The 18,828-nt window shown below is 47.1% G+C and overlaps 2 protein-coding genes across 2 annotated transcripts; both read left to right on the forward strand.

Annotated features, from left to right (window-relative positions):
* Positions 1–3,249: 3,249 nt before the first annotated feature.
* Positions 3,250–7,046, forward strand: NME4 (NME/NM23 nucleoside diphosphate kinase 4). The gene is made up of 5 exons (XM_080942544.1): positions 3,250–3,379; positions 4,546–4,679; positions 4,847–4,948; positions 5,080–5,192; positions 6,572–7,046. The coding sequence occupies exons 1-5, from the start codon at positions 3,295–3,297 to the stop codon at positions 6,693–6,695; spliced, it is 558 nt and encodes a 185-aa protein (XP_080798670.1). The 5' UTR covers positions 3,250–3,294; the 3' UTR covers positions 6,696–7,046.
* A 1,617-nt stretch (positions 7,047–8,663) lies between these two features.
* On the forward strand, positions 8,664–17,645 carry DECR2 (2,4-dienoyl-CoA reductase 2). Its single transcript, XM_080942013.1, has 9 exons — positions 8,664–8,964; positions 10,036–10,104; positions 10,980–11,031; positions 11,522–11,657; positions 14,910–15,034; positions 15,112–15,205; positions 15,375–15,479; positions 16,313–16,530; positions 17,195–17,645. The coding sequence occupies exons 1-8, from the start codon at positions 8,885–8,887 to the stop codon at positions 16,528–16,530; spliced, it is 879 nt and encodes a 292-aa protein (XP_080798139.1). The 5' UTR covers positions 8,664–8,884; the 3' UTR covers positions 17,195–17,645.
* The last annotated feature ends 1,183 nt before the right edge of the window (positions 17,646–18,828 follow it).

An 18,828-nucleotide genomic window follows, 5' to 3' on the forward strand; every position in this document is an offset into this window, starting at 1 on the left:
GCAACCACATGGTGGCTCACAACCATCTGTAATGGGGTCCAGTGCCTTCTTCTGTGTGTACGAGGACGGCAGCCATATATATATATATATGCATACATATATATGTGTGTGTGTGTGTGTGTATATATATATATAAATCTTAAAAGAAAAAGAAACAAGAGCTCCAGGTTCTGGGAGATACTCCACCCAAAGAATAAGGTGAAAAGTGACCTTCTGGCCTTTGTGCAGAGACATTCACATTCATACACATGTGCCTATGTCACACACACATACACTTATATACACTCGCACACATATATTACACACATACACACATGTGCATATATCACACATGCACAATCATATACACATGTATATATTACACACATATACATGTGAATAGACTACACATACACACACACACACGTCACACACATACATGCACATACACTACACAAACACTGAATAAATACATAAAGAAAAACAGCTAGGTGTAGCGGCAATGTTTTGTTTTATTTTGTTTTGTTTTTTTCTTTTTTTGGTTTTTTTGAAGACAGGGTTTCTTTGTGTAGCTCTGGCTGTCCTGCTGTAGACCTGGGTGCTCTGTACACCAGACTAGACTCCAACTCAGAGATCTGCCTGCCTCTGACTCCTGAGTGTTGGGGTTAAAGGAGCGTGCCATTAGTAGGGCAGTGGCAGTGTAAGCTTTTAATTGCAGCACTCTGGAGGCAGAGGTACCTCTCTACAGATCGAGTTCCAAGACAGCCAGAGCTGTTACACAACGAAACCCTGTCTTGGAAAACCAAACCCACCCACCAACCAGAGTGCAGCACCATCACCAGCTAATGGAAATGCTTTTTTTCTTCTTCTTTTTAAAGATTTTTTTAAAAATGTATTTTATGTACGAGTGCTCTATCTGCACGTACACCTGCATGCCAGAAGAGGGCAGCAGATCCCATTTCCGACGGCTGTGAGCCACCATGTGGATTCTGGGAATTGAACTCAGAAAGAGCAGCCAGGGCTCTTAACCACTGAGCCACCTCGCCAGCCCTGGCAATGCTTTTAGTTCTGATATTTAAATAGAACTCTGATTTCAAAGCCAGCCTGGTTTACATAGCTAGTTCCAGACCAGCAAGATACACCGCGAGAGCCTATTTAAAAAAAAAAAAAAGAAAAGAAAAAGAAAGGGAGAGAGAAAAAGGCAGACAGACAGACACGAGAATAGATGACTCTGGGATACACGAAGCTCTGTTTTACAAAAAAAAAAAGAAAAAAAAACAAGTAGACAAATTCCCTATCAATAACATTTAAATATTAATGGCTTAAGTACTAAATTAAAGGCAGAGAGAGAGGCAAAGGGTAATGCGGGCCAGAGGCCGAAGCAAGAAGATAGCTTGAGCCCATTGTTGGCATTAGGATGGCTCTTAACCCCAGCGATGGTGCCACTCACGCCACTCACAGGTGACAGGAACCTGGCACATCCATCACCATGGAAACAGCAAAAGCATTCCCAGGATACATCGTTCAGAAGCCCACCTCCACCTGGGAGCCCACCTACCCCTATAAAAGACTGAAACCCCTCCTCCTCTCTCTTCTCTTCTTCTCCTGACCCTGCCCCCTGTCCCTGTTCTATTAAAGCTCTCCACGTGGAACCGTGTTGGTTTGGTGTGGTTTGTCCCGGCATGAGCCTAGAAATCTAATTAACAACACTCAGGAGTTGGAGCCTTCCTGAGCACAAGAGAGAGGCCTCTTCTCTCCTCCCTCTTTTGCCCCCCCGCCCCCCAGTGCTGGAACTGAATGTAAAGTCTTAGAGACAAATTCCTACTATGCAGTCCAGGTAGGCCTTGAACCTGCAGTTCCCTCAGCCATGGTTATAGCCTTGTCTGGCTATAGCAGAAAAATTTTTTAAAAATTTAAATTCTTAAAAAAATTTTTTAAAAAATGAATATGAGTACACTGTAGCTGTCTTCAGACACCAGAAGAGGGCACCAGGTCTCATTACAGATGGTTGTGAGCCACCATGTCGTTGGTAGGATTTGATCTTAGGATCTCTGGAAGAGCAGCTAAGTGCTCTTAACCACTGAACCATCTCTCTAGCCCAGATTTTTTTTTCCCTTTAATTTTGTTTAATTAGTTCATGTTGTATGGGTATTTTCTCTGTGTCTGTTTTGCCTGGCACCTGATGAGCTCAGAGGAGGGTGTTGGATGCCCTAGGTCTGGAGTTAGAAATGGTTGTGAGCTACTGTGTGAGTCCTGGGGATCAAACCATGGGCTTCTGGAAGAGCAGCCAGGTCTCTTAAGCCTTGAACCACCTCTCCAGTCCCAGCAGAGCATTTCTTCAAGTTCCCACAGTTTGTGAGATTCTATCTCATAAAATAGAATAAATGTTAATGAATAAATAATTTGAGTCTTGTCTGGGAGAACATTCCTCTCATCCCGGCACTAGGAACACGGGAGGCATGAAGGTCATGGGTTCCAAGCCAGCCTCTCCTACACATGGGATGCAGGGATAGCAGAAAAGATGACGCCTTTGTCATAAAGTCAAACAAAACAATTCCCAGTTCCCACCTGTGGTACCCAGGGGAGGCTGGAGCAATGGCTGAGTGGTTATGAGAGCAGTGCTTACGCTCCCAGAGGATCTGCCTTTGGTTTCTAGCACCCACCCTGGGCAGCTCACAACCGTTCATTATAAATATTTTTTCTTTGGGGGTGGGTTGAGAAAGCGTTTCTCAGAGAGCTTGCCTCTCTACTTTCTGAGGGCTGAAATTAAAGGAGCACACCACGACCACTCCACTAGTAAATTAAAATAATTTTTTCAATCTAGAGAGAGATGTTTAGACACAATTCTTAAACATTCCAATAAATAAATAAATAAATTGAAAATTAAGGATGTAGTGACAGAACTGACAAATAGTCGAAGTGCAAAACCTAGTTAGAGCCAGATGGTATTTGCAATGGCTACTCCTCCATAAAGTAGATAACAATATTTGACTGTGCGGTATGAAAACAAGTATATAATCTAAAAACTGAATGGGTACACGTACATATACATAAACATAAACTTCTTTATATATTTCTTTTCCTTGCAGCACGAAGGTTGGTCGAGCCCAAGGCTCTGCGCATGACAGTCAAGCGCTCCTCACTGAGCTGCACCCTGATGTTAAGGGCGATTAGTTTTTGAAGCACCAGCTCCAGAGGACAGGGTGCGGGGCCCCAGCGGGCCCCTTGGGGTGGAGGCGGGGCGGAGCGGGTGGATGCGTGGCACCGCCCACTGCCCCCCGGGCGCTGAGTGCAACTCCGCGCCAGCCCCGCACCATGGGCTGCCTGTTCGGGCACGCCGCGCTACGGGTGCTGTTGTGCGGGCCACGCTTTCAGTGCCTGCTGGTGCGCCCCAGTTCCGGTGAGTCCTGTGCCCGTGGGGAACTGGGCGGATGGCGGCTGCGCGGCCTTTGTTTGCGCACGTGCGGCAGCCAAAGGCTTGGTCTTGTCCCGGAGGACTGTGCAAGAACAACCCTCAGCAGCCAGGGTCAGGGCTTTTAGCAGAAGCCAAAGCCTAGGCGGGGAGACTAGCAGACGCGTGACTCCTAAAGCTATGGGGTCACATTCTCTCCTTGGAACTGTTGTTGCCAGGGTATTGAAACCTGAGCCAGAGCAGGCCTAAGACAACCGGACCATTTCCCGGGGTCTCGGCCCTTGCTATCTATTCATGGAATGCTTTCTGAGAGCCAGATAACCGGTGTTCCTTTCATGAACGCTGGAAATTGAATAGTCTCAACAAAGCAGACCAGCAGGCATCTGCGTTCTGGGGCTACTCTGACTTCTGTCACTTGGGGAACTTACAAGTTTGGGAGATCCCCCGCCCCCACCCTTAGCCTGTTGAGCCTATGTTATCTGAGCATCCATTGTGGCCTGAGGATAGAGTTTGATCTCTCCTCTCTAACTTGGTGTTTCTCCTAACTTTGGTGCATTTTTGTGAGACAACCAGGGGCTAGGACCCTCCCAGTAGTAGCATTTGGTCTTGGAGGAGACCCTCAATGCCCTGGTCGCAGCAGGAGCTTGAGGACAATTGCAGACTCTGAGTGTTCTGAGGGGCAGCCTGAAGTCCTGGCAGCTATGTTCCCGTCATAGCTGCCAGGGCAGTGTGGACCATCCTCTCTCCTCTTCCTTCTCAAGAACTATTCCTTGGTCCCCAGCACTCAGCCCGCTTAGACGTCATACACTAACGCTCTTTGGTTTCAATGTCATTTCTCCCCACCCAAAGGATAAGCTCCTTGTGGGCAGGCCTGGGGTTCACACACTGTGGTATCTGGAGTTATGTGAGGCTAGACCCAATTTTTTTTTTTTTTTTTTGGGAGGGGCACCATCACCAGGCCTCTCTGGCCCCTAAATTATCTGAGCGTTGTCAGGGAAACCACCTCCACCTTTTGCTTCTGCCAGGGCCACTCCCGTTTGTATTGTGGTAGGTGAGTTCCAGCCCTGTGATGGCTGAGCTCTGTTAGGGTCCTAGGTGGGAGAGACCTGAACATAAGGATCATCCTCGCCCCTGACCTGTTCTTTTTTTAACAGGAGGGCCCCCCTGGCCCCAAGAGCGAACCCTGGTTGCTGTGAAGCCAGATGGGGTACAGCGGAGACTAGTAGGAACTGTGATCCAGCGCTTTGAGAGGCGGGGCTTCAAGCTGGTGGGGATGAAGATGTTGCAGGTATCTGCCCTTGGGCTGTGGTGTCCCCAACACTGGCAGTTACAAGGGTTGGGAGGTAACCATTGCGGGAGCTAGCTAGCTCCTGTACTTGTGTCTGAAAGGTGCCCCAAACTTGACACCAATTGGTTTATTCTCCAAGGGTTGGTCTCATCCCTCTCTCCACACAGGCACCAGAGAACATCCTTGCTGAGCATTACCGAGACCTACAGAAGAAGCCCTTCTACCCAGCCCTTATCAGCTACATGAGCTCTGGGCCTGTGGTGGCCATGGTACGGCAGGGCAGGGGGCAATGGAACGGGTATTTGGGGTGTTCTCCCCCAAGCAAAGGAAAGGGCTTGGATTGAACCCAGGGCACCTGGGGTCCCCAAGCTTCTCTCCAACCTACGTATCTGTGCTGCAGGTCTGGGAAGGCCACAATGTGGTCCACATCTCAAGGGCCATGATAGGACATACCGACTCAACAGAGGCAGCCCCTGGTACAATCAGGGGTGACTTCAGTGTTCACATCAGCAGGTATGGATGCCCTGACACCCTTAGTCTCCCAACATGGGGTAAAGAAGGTCAGTATTACTCAGGGCGGTGGTAGCATTAGCCTTTAATCCCATCACTCAGGAGGCAGAGGCAGCCAGATCTCTGTGAGTTCAAGGACAGCCTGGTCACAAAGGAAAAAAAAAAAAAAAAGACAAGTCCTTGATAAGTGGGTATCTTGCTGGATTGAAAGAGAAGCAAATTTTTTCCTTTGAGATGTGTTCTCAGGTAGGCCACACTAGCTCTGAGCCTATTGTGTGGTTCAGGCTGTCTTTAAATTCCTTTTTTATTTTTTTAAGATTTATTCATTTATTATATGTAAGTACACTGTATCTGTCATCAGACATGCCAAAAGAGGGCATCAGATCTCATTACAGATGGTTGTGAGCCACCATGTGGTTGCTGGGATTTGAACTCAGGACCTCTGGAGGAGCAGTCAGAACTCTTAACCACTGAGCCATCTCTCCAGCCCTGTCTTTGAATTCCTTATCCTCATGGATCTACTGCCTGAGTGTTGAGCTTACATCAGGCTTCCATGCCTGACTAAAACCACTCTTTCCTGGCTCTTTAGTATTCTGTTTTGGTCACCAACCATGAGGGTCATCTCTGATAACTGGTAGGGAGAGGCAGCTCTCAGAAGTTGGTGTATAGGCTGGCCTCTGAGCTTGGAAGAAACTGAAGCCAGGAGAGATGCAAATGTCCAGCCCCTGTCACTGCTCACCCTTTCCCCTTCCTCCTTCCCTTCATTTTTTCTCAGATAGGATCTCATGTAATCTAGGCTGGTCTCAAACAGGTCAGATTGATGCACGCAGCCATGAATTTGTACTTTCACTGCCTCTACCTCCCAAGTACTGGATTATGATGCTGGGCACCAAAATCAGGGGTCTGTGCATGCTAGGCGAGCAAGCATTCTACCAAATGAGTTTCATCTCTAGCTCTCGTCTTCCTTTTTATTTATTTTATTTTATTTAAATTGTGTGCATGTGCCTGTAGTGCCTGTGGAAGCCAGAAGGGGGCGTTAGATGCCCTGGAGGCAGAATTGCAGGTAGTTGTGAGCCACCATATTTGGGTCTTGTGAACCGGGGTCAGGTTCTCTGCAAGAGCAGGATATGCTCTTAACTGCTGGGCCATCTCTCAGCCCCTCTCCGAGACAGAGTCTCCCTCTATAATCCAAACTGGTCATGAACTGAAGGCAATCCTGCAATCTCAGCTTCTTCAGTGCTGGTGTAGCACCATGACCAGATCCAAACTCTCTCTCTTCTATCCAGTCACTGTGTTCCCCTGACAGGGCAGCAGGCTAGAGGCGAGTTATCCCCGAGGCCCCAATGCCTGAGACTCAGATTTCACCTTCCCACCCGACACAGGAATGTCATCCATGCTAGTGATTCTGTGGACGGAGCCCAGAGGGAGATCGAGCTATGGTTTCAGAGCAACGAACTGTTGAACTGGGCAGACGGTGGTCACCACAGCAGCTGCTACCCTGCCTGAGGGTTTGCCGTGCCTTCTGCACTTCAGGACCTACCCATGACCAACTACCTCTGTCAACAAGAGCTCAAGCCCACATGGTTCCCATCTCCTCAAACCACTCCCTGCTCCCCCTCTGTCCAAGTCCAGCCCAGGGGAGTCTAAGCCTCAACTTTATGTGCCTTTTTGTATTCTAAGCCAGCACAATATTGAATCAGATTCTTGTGTACAAAGGTGTCAGGTAACCTTTGGGGCACTGTCAAAGGTGACTTTGCCTGCCTCAAAGGAGAGACATTACAATTTTATGCTTAAAATGGAAATGGTCCGGCTGGAGAGATAGCTCAGTGGTTAAGAGCACTGGCTGTTCTTTCAGAGGTCCTGAGTTCAATTTCCAGCAACCACATGGTGGCTCACAACCATCTGTAATGGAATCTAATGCCCTCTTATGGTGTGTCTGAAGATAGCTACAGTGTACTCACATACATAAAATAAATACATCTTTTTTAAAAAATGGAAATGGTCTACTTATTATTTCTGCTATCTCAGCATTGTGTGATCTTTCCTGGGAGATATAAACAAATGCTTGTCCATCCCCCATGCCCCATAGTGCACCAATAACAGACCAGAGTATCAGTTCCCAGCATTCCCAGTTGGCGGACCCATGAGTCCTTTGGACTGGCTTATGGGAACGTGGATGGGATATTAGCCACAGAAGCATGAGTGACCTCAGAACAGCTGAATCACTGAAAGGTCTGGTCCCGTCCCCATCCCCCCCATCCCCCAGCATGGGCAATGGAACCCTGCTTTCAGTTAACCTACCTCCTATATACCTAGCAACCCTGCCTCAAGACCCCTGGATGTAGGAGACATTAGGTGAGGAGTTAAGGCAAGTGTATAATGCCCTGGATTATTACTCTCCTAGTCCCAGCTACCACCGCATTCTACTTCATTGGCACAACTGCAGGGCCAAGCTATAGGTCCCCACAGAAATGATACTCCATGATGTCCCCATAGTCATGTCATATGTGGAGGAAATTGCTTTACTCACGCACTCCAGTGCGTGTTTTTACGCTTGATGTAAAACAGTAGACCTGAAGCTTAGAGCGTCACTCCCCCAGGAGGAAGATTCCTTGACTTTGTTTAAATATATGAACCTGGCAAGAGTCAGGGGTTCATGAAATTGAGAATCCAAACGGAGTTCTTTTGCTGGTGCTGGTACAGCTCCTGCCCATCCGATTCATCTGGCAATAAAGAGTAGATGGGGCCTGAGACTTCTTCAAGTCTTTGTGGGTATTTTGTGTCAGGTCTCCTGAAGTTGAAACAGTAGAGGCTTACACTCCAAGTGCTACTCTCATCTCTCCCTTAACGCAACTCAGGCACGAGAGAGCATCCTCCACTCCTGACCTGATGCGGTCCATGATAACGGCTACTACCTGATATCCGTTTATTTTCACATTGGCATATGTAAGTCACATCTCACCTCCGATCCTGGAGTCACTGATAAAATAGCAGATACATCAGGACCGCTTCTGAGGCTAATTTGACAAGTCATTTCACTCTTTGACACCTAGACAATGGAACCCAAGTTCTGGGTTCTGAGCACTGGCCTGTGCCTGAGCAGCTTCAGTTGAATTTCAGTGCAGTGAACCTTGCCAGCCAGGAAGAGGGTCACTTTGCAATTTCCACCCGGGTTAGCCACGCGAGGGAGCTATTGGGTTTGCAAGCTCCAGATGCCCTGCGCTGAGAGGGAGTGTCCTAGAAGCCGAGCAGTGATCGTCCGGAGGGACACAGATGATACCACATCACCGGGCCAGCTTGGGTACTTTCACTAAGTGGCTGCACCGACACCAACTGTGAAAGAAAACGGGGATTTAGCTGGCCGGAGCATCCCTCTGCCTGGGCGTCAGTGCCTCCTCCCATTCGCAGTCCCAGCAGGCTGCGCGCCACCGAGGGTGGGGTGTCCGCCTGGTTGAGTGGGAAGAGGTGGAAGCTGGGAGTCGCAGGAAGGTGTATGAAGAGCCGAGGCCCCTCCTTGGAGGTGGGGCGCCCCAGTCCCACTAGTCTGGTGGGTGGGGGGAACAGGACTTTGGTTCTGGATCTTTCTGGGCGGAGCAAGCAGCCTACCGAACCGAACGGTTGAGTATTGAGTTGGAAAGGTACATCTAGTTCCCGGTTCAGACTGTCCTCGCCACCCGGGACCGCACACAGCAATCATGGCCCAGCAGCCGCCTGACGTTGAGGAGGATGATTGTCTTTCTGAGTACCGCCACCTCTTCTGCCCGGACCTTCTCCAGTGAGCTAAAGCAGGGAACCAGGGAGAGAACCGGGGTTGGAGCACAGGGGTCAAAACGAATCTGCCACTGGATGTGACAGCACAGAGGACGGATGCTCAGTACCCTGTTCCTGAGCAATCCTAGATCTGAAGTTTCTTGTAGTTCTGGAAGGATGGGATGAGGGACTGAGGGGGAAACTTGCTCACTTTTGAAAACACGTCTTACTTCGTAACTTACTACGCAGAAAGCTTTAGACTAAATATTCCCATTCACCTCCGAACTTCTAGAAAGCCTAAAAATAACTGACTTTAAAGATTGCAGTTTTATGGCTGGAGATTTGTGTCTAACGAATCCATTGAGTTTCTTGCTCACCAGGAGCATTTTTTTTTTTTTCTCACAACGGCACTGGGTGGAAGTTCATGGGGTAAAAGGCCACCTTGGCCACTTATCTATTGACTTTCAGTTAACAGGGATCTATCTATCTATCTATCTATCTATCTATCTATCTATCTATCTATCTATCTATCTATCTACCTGTCTGTCTGTCTATCTATCTATCTATCTATCTATCTATCTATCTATCTATCTATCTATCTATCTACCCACCTGTCTGTCTGTCTATCTATCTATCTATCTGCCCACCTGTCTGTCAGTCTATCTATCTATCTATCTATCTATCTATCTATCTATCTATCTATCATCTATCTACCTACCTATCTATCAATCTATCAATCATCTATCTATCTATCTACTGATTTTCAAGATGGGGTTTCTTTGCAAAGCCCTGGCTATCCTGGAACTCTCTCCGGGGACCTTTCTGGCCTTTAATTCCTGGTCTCCCTTCCTCCAAGACCTCTCACATGCTGGAATTTCAGGCATGCATACCCCATCAAGCTAAAACATTGTTTTAAAGGTAGATTCTAGGGACTAGAGAGATGGCTAAGTAAGTTCAGTGCACTTACCGTTCTTGCAGAGGACCCAGCATCCACATGACGACTCAACTCTCTGTAGGCACCAAGGCAAAACACTCGTACTGTTTTAAAAACAAATAAATATTTTTTAAAAATGACTACATTTTCCTGTTTTTGAAGGGACAAAGTGGCCTTTATCACAGGTGGTGGTTCTGGGATTGGCTTCCGGATCGCTGAGATCTTCATGAGGTACACACTACTCTGGAATGCTCCCTGCCTGCCACCTTACTTCCCTTTGGCTGGATCCTGGTGGATTTTGGGGAGTGATTCCCTGGGGGGGGGAAGGCAGGACCTTTGGGGTCCCCTAAAAGTGGGTGAAACTGTGACACTAGCCTTAGAGTAATGTAGGTTGATGGGGTTCCACTATCATGGGAGAACAGAGTCTCTTGGACACAGGTTTTGTGGCCTCATTGAAAGGGTCAGGAGTTTGCTACCAAAACCGGTGGAGGCTCAGAATTAGGCTGAGGTGGAGGTAGAAGAACCCTTTTCCAGTCCTTTCCAGTATTCTGCGTTTCACAACTGGACGTGAGTCCCACAAGAACTGTCGTAAATGCCAAGTAGTAGATTATCATTCAGAGCTGGTGGCTTTATGCAGTTCCGTCTAGTAGAACAAGGCTCTGCCTATTCAGAGTCATGAAGATTAGGATAAGTTAGTGTAGCTTCATTGAAAACCTGTGCAACAGGTCACATATGCTATTGTCATCAGGAGGCTCCCTCTCTCAAAATGGGCTCCCTGACCTTCCCTCCAGTGCCCCAGCAGGCCCTGCACAGATAGGGGATTGGCACCAGGAGCCCACCAAACCCTCTCTGCCATATACATGGTATCTGGGGTGGGGTACCCCAAGCCCAATCATATCACAGAAACCTTGGAGTGGGCAGCCATGACATCTAGAAGTCTCTCTAGAGTTTCTTAGCCATGTTTCAGTCTTGATTCCTGGCTCAGACCAAGAAACTAAGAAATTGGGGGAGTTCTTTCTGGAGCAGTACTTGGTAGGAACGCCCCCCACCCCACCCCCGTGTGTTCCTCATACTTTTCTTCTCAGGCCTGTCATCTGGTTTTGTAGGCATGGCTGCCACACTGTCATCGCCAGCAGGAGTCTGCCAAGAGTGTCCACGGTGAGAAGAAGGCTGTGGGGAAGAGTCCTGAGACCCAGAGGGTAGAAGCAAAATAAAATCTGTTTCTTCTTGCATAGAGGAACTTGGTGGAAGTGGACCCTCAGAGTTACTCTTGACTTCTTTAGCAGTTTGGTTATTGGGTCACAGTTTTAGAAGTAATAATGGTTCCAGAATGGCTCTGTAGGATCATCATTGAATATTAATGGCCGTCATTCCGACCATATAGGTCCAGGAGAAATGACCTGGAGGAGGGTGTGGGGTCTGGGACAGGTGACAGGTTATAGAGGATACAGGATCCACCAGGAGTCTGGCCCTGGAGGTGGCTATTTTCAAGCTAAGTCTTCCTGGCAGGGCACCCCAACTAACTTGGGGTCCTAATATAACATAGATGAGTCATTCCCATGAAGTTCTTACGGATATGCTACTCCGGGCTGAGGCGGCTTCTCCAGGCTGGGGCTGCCATCTGACTCTCTTTCTCTCTGCTGTCTAGGCTGCTAAGAAGTTGGTTGCTGCCACTGGAAAGCGGTGCCTCCCTCTGTCTCTGGATGTCCGAGTTCCCCCAGCTGTCATGGCTGCTGTAGACCAAGCGCTGAAAGAATTTGGCAAAATTGACATCCTCATTAACTGTGAGTCAGGATTGGTAAAGCCAGAGTCTTCTGATAAGTTGAAAGTGCTGTTTGGAAGCTCCAGAACTTTGTTCCAGGGGTAGTGATGTGACAGAGAGCCTAGGTGTTTGTCTTGGCTAAACTATGGCCTCACAACTATGGACTCAGGCAACAGCTTCTGTCCTGGCCCAACAATAACCTTTCCCTTTGCCAGAGGCACAGTCTAGAGTACAGCTCTGTCCTGGACTAGCAAGTCATGGGTTAGCAAAACCTAAGCTTCGCTGGATGCTCTCTGAACATGACTAAGTCACCTACAGGGTGTTTTTGTGAACTGAAATTTTTTAAAATATTTATTTATTTATTATATATAAGTACACTGTAGTTGTCGTCAGACACCAGAAGAGGGCATCAGATCTCACCACAGATGGCCATGAGCCACCATGTGGTTGCTGGGAATTGAACTCAGGACCTCTGGGAGAGCAGTCAGTGCTCCCAACCGCTGAGCCATCTCTCCAGCCCGTGAACTGAAATTTCTACTTTAAAAAAGAAGTGGGGATGGAGAAATGGCTCAGAGGTTAAGAGCACTGTCTGCTCTTCCAGAGGTCCTGAGTTCAATTCCCAACAACCACATGATAGCTTACAACCATCTGTAATGGAATCTAGTGCCCTCTTCTGATCTGCAGACATAAATGCAGGTAGGATGCTATATACATGATAATAAAATCTTTTTTAAAAAATGTGCTGGGGGATCAAGGACTGCTCTTTCAGAGGATCCAGGTTCAAATTTCAGCAACCACATGGCATCTCACAACTGTTTGAAATGCCAAGATCTGACACCACCACACAGATAAAAATATACAAATTAAAAATTGAAAAAGTGGGCCGGAGAAATGTCACAGTGGTTAAGAGCACCGACTGCTCTTCCAGAGTTCCTGAGTTCAAATCCTAGCAACCACATGGTGGCTCACAACCATCTGTAATGGGATCTGATGCCCTCTTCTGGTGTGTCTGAAGACAGTGACAGTGTGCTCACATACATGAAATAAATAAATAAATCTTTAATTAAAACATGAGCTGGCCTGGCAATGGTGGTGCATGCCTTTAATCCCAGCACTCGGGAGGCAGAGGCAGGTGGATCTCTGTATTCAAGACCTTCCCGTCTACAGAATGAGTTCTAGAACAGCCAGGGCTACAAAACCATGTCTTGAAAAACAACCAGTAGTAACAACAAAAACGTGGGCTGGGGACATGGCTCAGCAGCTTATATCTGAGTCCTATCCCTGGAACCCAAGTGGTAGAAGGAATGAACCCACAACTACAGGTTGTCCTCTGACATTCACATATATGCTGTAGCACATGCACACCCATCATGAATCTACAAAATACATGATAAAATAAAATACGGGCTGGTTCTCCAGGTATTGTGGCACATGTCTTTAATTCCAGCACTCAGGAGACAGAGGCAGGAAGATCTCTAAGTATGAGAAAAGCTTAGTCTACATAGTAAGTTCCAAGACATCCAGAGTTACATAATGGGACTCTGTCTCTAAATAAATAAATAAACCAATGTAATAGATTTAGGAATGGAGCTCAGCATGCAGAAAGCCGTGGTTACTATCATTAGCCCTGAAAAAAAAAAAGTTGATTTCATAGCCTTACAGAATAATTAAGTGGATCAAACAGAATTCTATATAATCACTTTAGTGTATCTGCTGTTACTCAAATGTTACGTGCTGGATAATTGGTATTATTACCATATATCAAGGTTCAATCCTATGGCTTTCACAGGCACCAGATGTTCACATGGTACACAGGCAAACACTCTTAACACAAAATAAAGAGAGTGTGTATATATATACTTAAAATTGTTCGAAGGAGAGATGTAATTTTTCAGTTCTAGAGGCCATTAGAAGCCATTAAAATCAAGGTGTCATCAGTCTCTGCAGGCTCCTGAAGGGGATCGTTCTGTGACTTCATCTCAGCTTTCAGAATTGGACCAATTCCTAGTGCCCCTTAGCTTGTGGCTGTGTCACCCCAATTTTTGACTCTGTCTTCATGCGACTCTTCTGTGTCTTTGTATCTTTACATATTCTCTTTCTGTCCTGATGATTGAACTCACAACATTGTACATACTAAGCAAGTGTTCTACCCCTGAGCAACACCCCACTTCCCCTTACCTCGTCTTCTTCTTCTTCTTCTTCTTCTTCTTCTTCTTCTTCTTCTTCTTCTTCTTCTTCTTCTTCTTCTTCTTCTTCTTTTTTTAAGATTTACTTATATTTTATGTATGTGAGGAGACTGTCGCTCTCTTTAGACACCAGAAGAGGGCATCAGATCCCATTACAGATGGTTGTGAGCCACCATGTGGTTGCTGGGAATTGAACGCAGGACCTCTGGAAGAGCAGTCGGTGCTCTTAACCACTGAGCCATCTCTCCAGCCCCCCTTACCTCTTCTTAGAGAAAGAAATCAGTTAGTGCTAACCCTAATTCAGCATGATCTCAGCTTGATAAAAAAAAACATTCTATTTCCTGTTTCTGTGGGGAGGATTGTTTGTTTGTTTGCTTTTTTGTTTTGTTTTTTTAAGACAGGGATTCTCTGGGTAGCCGTGGGATATTCTGGAACTCACTTGGTAGAACAGGCTGGCCTTGAACTCAGAAAAATCTGCCTGTCTCTGTTAACTGGGAATAAAGGTGTGTGCCATCATGCCTGGCTAAAGGCTCTACATTCAAATAAGGTTACATTCAGAAGACAAAACAAATTGTCATCTATCTATCTATCTATCTATCTATCTATCTATCTATCTATCTATCTATCCATCTATCTCCTATCTATCTTCTATCTATCTATCTATCTATCTATCCATCTATCTCCTATCTATCTTCTATCTATCTATCTATCTATCTATCTATCTATCTATCTATCCATCCATCCATCCATCCATCTATCTATCTATTGCTCTCCCTATTTTTGTGAAATAGAATCTCCTATAGCCCAGGCTGGGGTAAACTTACTATGTCCATGACATTGAACTTCTGATCCCTTTGCCTCTGCTCCCAAGTGCTGCCTTCAGACTTGGTCTTAGGACTCCACATCTTGGCATACAGTCTTCTATTCTGTGTCTGTTACCCAAGAAATCCTTTGAGTGTGTGATGTCCTATCTTGTCTAGCTTAGACTACTTTAAGGGTCTCCATACTCTCGCTGCCCTCAGAGCATCTTGTGACAGGGCTTAGCTTCTCAGAGCCACAGCCACCAGCTTTCCCTTTCTATTCTCCAGGTGCAGCAGGAAACTTCCTATGCCCTGCCAGTGCGTTGTCCTTCAATGCCTTTAAGACTGTGGTCGACATCGACACCATTGGCACCTTCAATGTGTCACGTGTGGTTTACGAGAAGTTCTTCCGGGTGGGTATCTTCCTGGCAGGGGACCGTTCCTCCTGTTGGCTACCTGCTCATCCATCGACATCCCTTATATGTTTCAGGACCATGGAGGAGTGATTGTGAACATTACTGCCACCCTCAGTATGCGGGGACAGGTGCTGCAGCTACACGCAGGCGCTGCCAAGGCAGCTGTGGGTATGAACGTCCCCGTGGACTGCCTCCCTTGACTCTCCCTGGAGGCTGATAATTTCCACATGAACTTGATCCTAGCTATGGGCACTGTAGAGCTCACACTAGCACTTGGGCTACCCCAGAGCAGAACAACCTCAGAATATCCCCTCCCATATGCATTTCTCTCGTGCAGATGCTATGACACGACACTTGGCCGTGGAGTGGGGTCCCCAGAATATCCGTGTCAACAGCCTGGCTCCTGGTGCCATCAGTGGCACTGAGGGGCTGCGGAGATTAGGTAAGTCTCTCTGGGAGTTTGAGACATCGGTCAAAGCTTCTAGAATTGCAGCAGGACTTGAAATTTCTGTCTTGCTGGGTGGTAGTGGTGGCATGAGCCTTTAATCCCAGTACTTGAGAGGCTGAGGCAGGCAGATCTGTGAGTTTGAGGCCAGCCTGGTCCTCAGAGTGGATTCCAGGACAGTCAGAGCTCCACAGAGAAACCCTGTCTCAAAAAGAAATACAACAACAACAAACTTATTTTTATTTGAATTTTAGATTTATTTGTTATTTATATGAGTACACTGTTGCTGTCTTCAGACACACCAGAAGAAGGCATCAGATCCTCGTTGCAGATGGTTGTGAGCCACTACGTGATTGCTGGGAATCAAACTCAGGACCTCTGGAAGAGCAGTCAGCACTCTTAACCACTTAGCCCCTAGATAACTTCTTGACTTGAATGAGATTGTTGTTAGGGGCTGGAGAGATGGCTCAGTGGTTAAGAGCACTGGCTGCTCTTTCAGAGGTCCTAAGTTCAATTTCTACAACCACATGGTGGCTCATAACCATCTGTAATGGGATCTGATGCCCTCTTCTGGTGTGTCTGAAGAGAGGACAGTGTACTCCCATACATAAAATTAATAAATCTTAAAAAGAAGAAGAAGAGGAAGAGGAAGAAGTAGTAGTAGTTACGGTCTCCAGTGCCCAAAGGGCATCACTTTCCCTCGTGTGGGTTCTGTGTCAGTCTGTTGTTAGCCTGGGTAGAGCAATCACTGTTTCTAGGTCTGGGTCGGAGAGAGCTGCAGACACTATGGTGTAGGGGCATATGGGGTCTGACTTCCTATTGCTTTCCAGGAGGCTCCAGGGCCAGTTCAGAATTAAAGCTTCTTTCAAGTCCTATTCCAAGACTTGGAACCAAGACAGAGATCGCCCACAGCGTGCTGTACCTAGCCAGCCCTCTGGCTTCCTATGTCTCAGGGATTGTGTTAGTAGTTGATGGTGGCAGCTGGATGACGCTCCCAAATGACACCAGTCGACTGCTAGAGTTTGGATCCTCTTCTGCTAAGCTGTAGGTAAGGTGTTGTTCTCACTTCTTGGGTCCCCATGTCCTCGGATGCCCCATCTTTCATTCTACTATGTGCAGCTATAAACTACCAGTCGTGTTTTCATAAGAGCAGCCCTCCTCATGTCCTGGCACAGAGCAGGCCCTGTGCCTGGTGGGCAGACACAGTCTCAAAGAATGTGAAGAAAGTGGGCTCCAGACACTGGGTTTTTTCCCAGTGACCTTATCCTTGTTCCTATTGGAGGAATACAGTTGTGAATTTGCAATTTTCCTATCTTAGCTTCTGGAGTGTGGAGATTACAAGGGTGCATGCTGGCATACAACTTTTTCTTTCTCTTCTTCTTCTCTCTTTCTTTCTCCTCCTCTACTTTCTTCTTGTTCTTCTCCTCCTTCTTCTTGTTCTTTCTCCTTATAAGTTCATCAGGGCAAAGTTTATTCAGTGTTGATTAATGATTAATTTTTATTAATTAACTTTACATCCTGATTGAAGCTTTCTCTTCTCCCATCCCCTCCCTCTCTTTTCTTTCCCCCTCCCTTTCCTCTCAGCGAAGGGGAGTCCTCCCATGGGTATCCACCTTCTTCTTTTTTAAAGATAGGATCTCATGTACACTCTGTAGCTGAAGATGATTTTACAAAAGGGTTATCATTGCCATTTTTTTTTTTTTTTTTTGCAGTGTTTGAAGATCCACCCAAGGCTTTAAGCATGTTAAACCAGCAGAATCAACTGAACTGTGCGTCCTCTACCCCAGGATACATTTGTTGACACATAAACATTGCACATAAGACAGTTGTATTGAGGAGGTGGTGTTCTTCACAGGGAATGCCTCCTGCCTCACATAGGTCTATAGTCACACGGGAAATGTTGAGTCTGTTTGGAAATCCGAGCACATTGCCCTTCCTGTGGAATCAAGCTGTTTCCAAGCTCCGTCTCTCATCTGCCCACATCCTCAGTAGGAATATCCAGATCATGAGCCTAGCATGATATTCACTTACAGGGTCTGAAGAGTTCCTATGATTTTACCAGAAAAAAAAATGCATTTTCTTGTAAGAATCATCTTTTTTTTTTTTTACTATAAAAATAGCTACGAGCTGGAGTTTGTAAAAGTTTCTACAAAGAAAGTTGAAAAGATTGACTGATTCTATCATTGAAACAGTGGTTTTGTCTCCTGTCTTTTTTTTTTCTGTCTCTTCAGCTTCGTTGCTTCTCATGCCCTCCCCCACCAACTGACCACAGTCCTCCCTCACCCCTCATGCCCTCCTCCCACCAACTGACCCCCGTCCTCCCTCCTCATACCCTGCTCCCGTGCTTCCCCCATGCCCTCCTCCCACCAACTGAGCTAAGTCTTCCCCATCATACCCTCCTCCCACCAACTAAGAGAAGTCCTCCTCCCTCATACCCTCATCCCATCAACAGAGCCCAGTGCTGCCTTCACATTCCCGCATCACGCCCTCCTTTCCCATCAGCTTCCTGTCTTCTTACCAATGGGCTCCAGATCTCAGGGAGGTGTGGCACTGTGCCCACCCTGGTGGGAGGAAAACGTTCCCCCCACAGAAACCAATTCAGCACTATAGTCACCTGCCTTCTTCGAACCCCTGACTCAACCGCAAATCCTGAGCATGTTCTGCTGTTTGTAGAGTTTTACTCCAGGTCCCTTTGGCAAACCACAGTATTGAGCTCTTGGCAGTTGAGCCAGCTCAAGGAGGACACCATTTCAGACCTCACACAAAGTGTAAAGTACAAGCTGCCCCATCCACGGGTGTTAGATAAGGGTCCACACTTCCCTGCCAGCCACAGCATGTGGCCACCATGCCAGAGCTCACAGAGCAACCCTGGATAGTCCAGATGGGGATCCTTTCTGTGGGGTCTTGACAGGAGGGTGACTTCCCCTGGAGCCTGTGTCTACTGTCTAATGTTTTGGGCATGTGAAAGACTCAAGGGTACCTCTGCACAATCAGTGCACCTTCCCGGGGCTGGTTATATTGTGCAGGTGAACAAGAGCCCATTATCCCACAGGGCATTAATCCTTTGCACATGCCTTTCCTCACACAGCCTCACAGTGGCTTCATTGGAGACTGCCTTCAAGCTTCCTTTGCTCTCTAGAACTGAACGAAACACGGTGGTTCTCCAGGGGATAGGCCCAAGATGAACAGGACGCAGCCTTGGGCAAGGCCTTGTTGAGCAATGCACTTCTAGAGAAGTATGGTTTGGGGCAGGTACCAGGCTTGTTTTGAGTCACTCAAACAGCTGATCCTCAGCTTCCATAAACGCTGTTGTGCCGGCCTACCTCTGCAGGCTGGACGCTGGGCC

Source organism: Micromys minutus (genome assembly GCF_963924665.1).
Source record: "Micromys minutus genome assembly, chromosome: 31".
Lineage (NCBI taxonomy): Eukaryota > Metazoa > Chordata > Mammalia > Rodentia > Muridae > Micromys > Micromys minutus.